Genomic DNA, 8,218 nt, shown 5'->3' with positions numbered 1-8,218 from the left:
CTTCTGTTACATCTCTGGACCTCACGATTAGATACAATGCATTGACTTTATAGTGTTAAAAAATTTAGGAACATTTGCCTGAACTGTTACCATGTGATATCCCACAAAAGACCAAAAAAACTATATTAATGCTCTTTTGTTTTACCGATTTTTGTGCATAGTGTTGGATTTATGTGCCCAGACCTTTTTAGATACCCATCTTTGAGATGTCTGCATTTCTTGCAACAGAATGGAGGTAAATGGAATTACACTTTTGGCGCTCCCAACATTTAAAAATTGCATCTAAAAAATTCAACAGCAATGCATCTTTGTTCTCTAAATAATCTAGAGACTTCATTGGAACCTTTGAGAAAGTCACTATGAGTATGTGTTATGTGGATTGTCCGGATAAACTGGGACACCATGTCTCAGAAGAGACGCTGCTGTTGAATTTTTTAAATAAAGTGACCTTTTAATGCACTGACTACCTACATTTTTACTGCGGTGCTGGCAAAAATAGATTGAGAGACTGAGGTGAAAGCAAAGAAGGAGTTGTTGTTTTTCTTCATAATTTGAAGGAACCGACTCTTACAATGGAGCCTGATGGAGTGTGGAACATGCAGACAAAACTAACCTTTTTCCATAAATGTCTCTTAATTTTAGGAAAAGAAATCAAGAACATTTGATAATTTTTAATAGCCAGAACATAATATTTGGGTGTTTATCATAATACTTTCTCAACCTGCACATCACTGGTGGCATCTCAGCTACTGCAGCAGCTTTTAACTATAGCTGGTGCAGTAAATGCATTGTTCATTGTCCATGTTAAATACAATAAAATAAAACTAAAAATAGTGAATCCAAAAGGAAAAGTTTATTAGATTACATACGATGCTCTTGCAACAATAAAGCTGTGACAGCACAATAGAAAACCTACTCTCACTTTGTCTGTCTCTATCACAAAGGGCTAAACTTTATTCTTCCTCTCCATCTCAGTTTCAGGATGCATCCCAGGGCAGCTTAGGAGGGATTTGTCCAGACACAATCAGCCTATATGAACAGCCTTGTCCTGGATGCTATCCTATTCATAGTTTCCCATTCTTCTCTTGCATGGTTCACTAATCCAGGCGCAACCTATTAACTGGCACTCCAGTAGACAGGAAGAGATAGATTGAGAGTTTGTATTTAAATCAGTGTGTTATACACCGAGAGGGCATGTTAATCAGGTCCAAACATTGCGTATGATGGGTAAGGGGTTTTGTCTGTAAACGTTTAACTTTCCAGTTCATAAAAAAAAATTCATCAAATTAACGTTTTGAACAGAGAAGGCCCTCTTCAAGTGTCCAGCTTCTCACTTCATTTCGAGTGAAACCACTAGAGGGGGACACACTTTCTGACCATGCAACAGAGTGTGTGGCAACCAGAGAAGAAAACCACTAATGCAAATTGCAGCAGGTGAAGGAAGTTTGTTGCTCACTATGGTAGCTAGGGATGCCATCTGACCTGGAAAATAAGTTCAAACAGTTTGTGTTTTACTGCAATAATTACAAAAGCTTGAATCCTCTTGGTAAGTTTTTTTTCCACACAGGGCATTTTATTTATGAAAAGATCCTAAAATCTTCTCTATTTCTGCAATCTGATGAACGGAGTCTACCATTTGCCCTGTTAATTGGAAATGGAAAAACTTAAAGATGGAGTAGTCAGATGCTACTTGGTGTCAATTAAATTGAAGGTGAATAAATTTTGCAGGCAGGCCACACACACTTAATGTCAACATGTAAGTTAATTTTTAATTTTATTCCAATTCTTTTGTTTCACTGTCTTTCTGGTGACATCTTGGTGGCACAATCACTTGATTCAAGAGTTGAACTTCATTATCTTATCAGATGTAATATTTCCATTATTGAAATAAAAACGCTGAGTTAATAAACATAAATAAAATGCAATGCCAGATGGGTATAGAAAGGTACTGTAAGATGTTGATTCTTGGCTTGAGTACAGTTTGAGAGATATATTGAGGCAGCAATTGAGGAAAACATGATTGCTCCTGTTTTGAGGTGTGAATGTCCTACCCAACGACGACACTTAGCAGCTTGTAAGCGCCAGAAAACCCACACATGGTGTTGAATAGCCCCCGTATTTCCTCACATGCTAAGCAGCTTCTTGAGTCAGGAACAGTCTCCAACTTGCCAATGGGGTTCCTCCTAATCCAACTTGTTTTCACTGTCTTGCTGGGAAGAAAGCGTTTGCACATTAGCACTACGTTAACATGAACAAAAGACATGCATTCCCGAAACTTAGTCCTTCAACAGTGAATGGTATTCTGCATAGTCACAGGGAGACCCTACTGTGCGTAAAACACCCCCGAATGTTGCGCGCTCTCAGCACCAGCATAATATCCTTAAATTATGTATTCTGCGTCAGATGACCAATACCAGTTTGTATATTTTCCTCAAAATATAAAAGCTTTTTAAGGGGTGGCCATGTGCATGGGTGGTTTCTCTCTGGAATAATTCTAACCTGCATTAGAAATAGCCTATAGTAACTTGTTTTCTTTCAATGTATTCCTCACGATCTAAAACACTTAAACATGATTTAAGACTGATTCATTTGATGTATCCTATCAAAAGAAATGTATCCTTAATGATTCCATTACTGTTTCAACGTTTGTATATTAGCCATTCCTCATGTATATTGCTCACCAAAAATTGTTGATTGCATGTAAGCTTCAATCGAAATTAGTTCTTTCTTGAACCCAGCCCCCACCCCCCACAAGTTTTACTTTTCGCCTCTACGCCCAAGTGTCACTCTCGAGAGAAACGTCTTCATGATTTAATATCTATTCTACAGGCAACATGATACGTGGATTTAAACGGCGATCCTACGATGAAGATGTTGCCCGTATCTCTGGAATTGTTAAAACAGAAACGTAATTGTTTCAAGTGTGTTGCTCCAAATACGCACTTAATACTTCAGGTCTTTGTGCGTAACTCCTCTAAGCACTGATTCCAGAGCAAACTCTCTCTGAATATTTGCGTTGTAAATGGCATGTTGATATTATCATAAGGGTTATTCACAGGTTTACTGTCTCTTTCTCGCCCCTCCTCGTACACAGACCCTCCCTAGCCCCCCGGGGCGATCAGTCATTCTGCTCTCAGATAACGCGTCATTCTCCCCACGATTACGCAGCGGGATTTACATGAAACTGTTAATTGTTTGCTCTTCAAATAGAGTCAGCCTGGAGCCAGCAGTCTGCCAGAAGTTAAGGACCGACTCTTTGACCTCCCTCCCCCTCTTCGTGCTCCTTTCCGAACGTGCTGACCAATCTTCCCCCCTGGCTGATCAGCATGACAAAGCACTGGCCGGAGCAGAGTCTCTTGGCACCACCCGCTCTGTCCCACCTTGGAGAACATCCCGACCATCAACTTGACTTCCACAGAAATGCGCAGAAGATTTTTCCACCCAACGGTGTAGCTCGGAGCTCTTCAGCTCAACATTGGCCTTACCACCTGGCTCGGATGGTTCCCCAGCAGTTGTCGCGCTTGGAGAAACCCGAAGCGCGCCCCGAACATCTCACCAGTGCCAGGGCATTCATGGATACAGCCGTACCGCCGGACTCATTGTACCCGAATCCTCAAGATGCCCACTTCAAACAGGAAGGCATTATCCGGGACTCGTGTAACAGTGAACGGGAGAAGAGTAGCACGAGTGGTGGGAAGAAAAAGAACTATCAGCGGTATCCAAAACCACCGTACTCGTACCTCGCTATGATTGCTATGGTCATCCAAAGGTCGCCAGAGAAGAAACTGACGTTATCTGAGGTAAGAATGAATTTAGATTGCTCACATATTTATATGCGTCTGTGTGCCCAGTGCTTTACTTGAGGAAATTTGGATAGAGGTGGCGCATAGTGTGTTTTACGCACAGTGCTGCTTATAATGTTCACTTCATTTCCGCAATATTTTATTGAAATAAATCTCAGATGAAATACAAGAGTATACGTCTATCACGAAAGTCAGATTTATCAGATCAGAGTATTTGTTACTTTACTATTAAATATATCGATAACACACTGGTAGACAATTAACAGTTCATATAAAGTGACACAAAACAGCAGCCTCACGGTGACACTTGATTGACCACCTCTTCTTCCATTCTTGGTTTGCTTTGATAAGGTTGTCTGCAGTGAAACCAGACACTGATCTGTATCAGAAACGTGATAACATAGCGATATAGGCCTACAGTGCATGGTAAAATCATGTTTTAGTTGAGGTTGTTAAACTGTAAACATACTGCCCATACATTCTCATATCGATTATCTAGTATTCTTTTTAATTCAGTAACAATGTTTTAGTGAAACGTACAGTATGCATAATTGGCATTCACTTCTGCATAGATGTACTCAGTTACACTAACTCACCATACGTCACATCCGTGTGAATTTAGATAGAATTGGCCCACAGTGAAGATGAGAATCTTCTTCAGACAGCCATTCTGACACTTTTGTTTCATTTCCAGATCCTCAAGGAGATCAGTACTCTCTTCCCATTTTTCAAAGGAAACTACAAGGGATGGCGAGATTCTGTGCGACACAACCTCTCCTCTTATGACTGCTTTGTAAAGGTATGTACAAACTGGGAAACATTTCCATGGTTAAATCCCCATGTTGTCTCGTCAGTGGGCTTGTTGGAAAGAGATCCCAAAATGCAAGGTTAACATTGAGATTAGTACATGTCTTTAACCTTTTATAGAAATACAATCTGAGGGCGTTTGGGATGATTGTTAATGTCAATCCTGCCGGGCTAGGTTCTCAGACCCAAGTGCTCATCTCACTGTCCATCCTCCCTCCACCTGTAGGTGCTGAAGGACCCGGGGAAGCCTCAGGGCAAAGGCAACTTCTGGGCGGTGGAGTTGAGCCGCGTTCCTCTGGAGCTCCTCAAGAGACAAAACACGGCTGTGTCTCGCCAGGATGAGACAATCTTTGCCCAGGATCTGGCCCCCTACATCCTGCAGGGACACAAACCAGAAGCTGAACCACCACCTGCCCTTCTCAGCCCCCACCCAACCATGCGCTCAAGAAACCCCTCCCCAGCACAGGAGGACTTGTTCCGACCCAAGCTGGACTCTTCCTTCGCCATCGACTCTCTGCTACACAGCCTGCGGCCACCCAGTGCCCCCGGGGATGTGGATGTGTCTAGCAGCGACTGCTGGGGCAAGGTGGAGCGCCCTCGGTCTTCACCACCTCTGCGGCCTCGCTACGCCTCCTCTGCCCGTAGTGCCTCGGCCAGCTCTGCCAGCCCAGCCTCCACCTCCTCCTCTGATGAGGAATGGAAAGGGATGTCCCTGTCCGGGAAGCGTGTTCCCCTTGAGGGTGAGGCTGGGTCAGATGGTTATGAGGACTACAGACCGCCACTCCACAAGTCCGCCCGACGGGAGACCGTTGCCCCTCCATGGGAGCTTCCCACCTCCTATGCTAAATATGCTCCCCCTAATGCTGTTGCCCCACCCAGTATGCGGTTCAACGGAGGACCTCTAATGCCACTGCATGGAGGACTTCCTCTTTACAGCTACGGCAGCTCTCCTGTGGCACCTGGTCACTTCTTAGGTCATGCCTATTGGCCCATCCTCCCCAGCGGACGAGTTTCTGTCCAAGCCCCTCCCCTCATCATGGACCTGGACAACATGTTGCAATCTGTGCCTCCAAATAAGAGTGTGTTTGACGTGTTAGTACCAACAAATCAGAACTCTCACCCACATCATCAACCACCCAGTCAGTACACCCTGCAGAATGGGCCTCCCCTAAACAGGTATCCTCAGTACTGACTCTGAAATACTGACTTGATTCCTCATACTGATCCATACTGTCACTCAGAAATGCACGGACGCTAACCCACTAGGATGCAGGTTTAATCAAGATCCCTGAGCGAAACACATTTCTGCTCAAGCTCAACAAATGTTGACTGTTTAGGATGCAAAAAGGGCGCTGAACTACAGACAGTGTAATTGATGGATTCATGTTTTTAACAAGATGAAAAGTCAGTGTTGGCTTTTTTAAATCAAGGTTTTTAAAAACAAACCCATTATTTCTCATCAATGTTGATTATTACATGGTTTCGCTGGATAAAATGTACCTCAAACAGCTATACAACTAAATAAGTATCTACCTCAGGAATTCACTGAAATGGAGTGTGTATTTCTACAGGCTCTTTGCACTGAAGGTGTTTTAATTGGCATGAATGTGTTTTGTTACACAATTATTTTGCATGTTGTCTAGTTATTGTGACTGCTGAATGTATTGTTGGATTTAATCTTGAATTTCAGTCGTGTGAAAAATGATTGATGAGCTGGACGTTGTAATATTTTTAGGGAAACTTTCATCATTTCAGTCAGGGTATGTCCGTATGCACAGATCAATGTGTACACACACTCGTGTTCTTTGTGAGTTTTTTAGTTTGTTTGTTCAGATGGTGAAATACAGGACCGGCTGTTTACCGTAATCTTAAATGTCAGTCTAGACTGTCTGCGTTGGTCTTACAGCATATTAAACCAGTATCTACCTCAGGTTTTTAATGGACTGGGACATGTTTCCTGTGGACTTTGCACTGCCGGTTATTTGCACTATTTTTGTGTCATTATGATCATCTTCCAAAGGAAAATGCTTATGAATGTCTGCCTACCTCGACAGGTGAATGTTTTGTAAGTTGTTGTTTTTTGCCGTTTACCTGTGTTTTTGTTAAACGTTTATACAGTACTGAGCTGAAGTTTAAGTATCAAAAGAAGGGTATGGAGTTGAACAGGGTATGTAATAAAATGCTGTTTATTTTAACTGTGCTGCTGATTGTTGTATATGGCAATACGTGAACTAAAACTGCACAATTTTAACTTAATTTATGTTAATTTTGTATGGTATTTGTGTTTGTACATGTGTGACTCTATCATTTATACGTTACTCAGTTTTAGCATGTTTGTTCAGATGGCTGTTTAGTCCTGGTTGGTTTATTTGCTTGACCTTCCACGTCCTTAAAGCTGGACTGTAGTTGTTCAGCACAATTCAACTCACAGCTGTCTCAATGTTAGACATCTACAGATTGTAAGAGGATTTCTGGGTTCAGTGTTAAACTACAGTCACTCTTCTTTTGCTTTCTTAGTGGCAGTTAAGGATTTGACCATTTTTGCTAGGCCTTACGTAGTTCTTGTTTAATGTTATTGCAGTCAGGGTGGCATCTTTCCTCCATGGTATGTACAAGCTCTAAATTCTCATGGCAGCTACATTGAAAAGGTCACTTTTAACTCAAACCCTCTGAGTATAATTGTTTCATGAGATACTCCAGCTAACCAGCTTAATCATCTTCGCTCTATGGTTCTTTGGTGCATAAATGTAAAGAAGCACAAGGAAAAGTAGCAATACTACAATGTACTAATAATCCATTACAAGTCAAATGTAAAAAGATGTAAAAATAAGGTAAATGTACTTGTAGGTACCAATAGTAAAAAAAACAAAGCAGAATAAAATGTCCCGTGTGAGTGTTATACTATAATACATAATTAAATGACCGTTAATGATATGTCATGATAATGACATAATATGTAAACATTTTACTGTTGTGGCTGGTTATAGTGGAACTAATTTGACAATTGTATATTTTGTTGGGTAATTTAACCTACACAATGTCAAGTTATATGGAATGATCTCATGTTTGGTTGAATCTTAATTTGTAAAGTAACGAGTAACTTCAGCTGTCAAATGTAGTGGAGTAAGTAGTACAAAATTTGTATCAAAATTTGTGCTAAATCCATGTAATCCCATTGGATTACATGGATTAATCTTTAACTATTATCTTATCTTCTAAAATGTAATAAAATAGAAGTTTTAAAGTAACAAAGGGTTAATTTAGGGTATACCTGCATGTTTAAAAAAAGTACTTTAAGTAACTGCCTAACTACAGGCTAGTTCAAACCTTCACAGAAATTGAAAATGTTTCACCAGTGGGGCGCTGAAAAGTGTTTTTGCACTTTTACACATTTCTTTCTTGCAGAAGTTTTGTCTTTGCCTAACAGTTGCACCCTCTGTTTTCCTGTCCTACAAAAGTCACTGGGTGCTCTACAACTGTTAGCATTTGCTAACATTAACTAACTAATGCCAGCATTAACTGGATATTTACCTTCACAAATAAGGACCTTCTCGTGATCCAAGCTTGTTTTCTGTTCACACATTCTCACATAATGAGAGCACAGATCC

The 8,218-nt window shown here is 41.1% G+C and overlaps 1 protein-coding gene across 2 annotated transcripts; it reads left to right on the top strand.

The window, feature by feature from the left end:
• The first annotated feature begins 1,293 nt into the window (after positions 1-1,293).
• On the top strand, positions 1,294-6,301 carry foxh1 (forkhead box H1). 2 transcript variants are annotated; one of them, XM_032503488.1, is made up of 4 exons: positions 1,294-1,546; positions 3,217-3,800; positions 4,498-4,602; positions 4,837-6,301. In XM_032503488.1, exons 2-4 carry the CDS (start codon positions 3,327-3,329, stop codon positions 5,800-5,802), a joined length of 1,545 nt encoding a protein of 514 aa, XP_032359379.1. In that variant the 5' UTR covers positions 1,294-1,546; positions 3,217-3,326; the 3' UTR covers positions 5,803-6,301. The 2 variants fall into 2 exon arrangements, with proteins under 2 accessions (XP_032359379.1, XP_032359378.1); XM_032503487.1 differs by having other exon boundaries at positions 3,211-3,800.
• The last annotated feature ends 1,917 nt before the right edge of the window (positions 6,302-8,218 follow it).

The sequence above is a fragment of the Etheostoma spectabile genome, chromosome 22 (genome assembly GCF_008692095.1).
Source record: "Etheostoma spectabile isolate EspeVRDwgs_2016 chromosome 22, UIUC_Espe_1.0, whole genome shotgun sequence".
Lineage (NCBI taxonomy): Eukaryota > Metazoa > Chordata > Actinopteri > Perciformes > Percidae > Etheostoma > Etheostoma spectabile.
The sequence above is the reverse complement of the archived record's forward strand: the minus strand, read 5'-3'. Positions and strand labels throughout refer to the sequence as shown.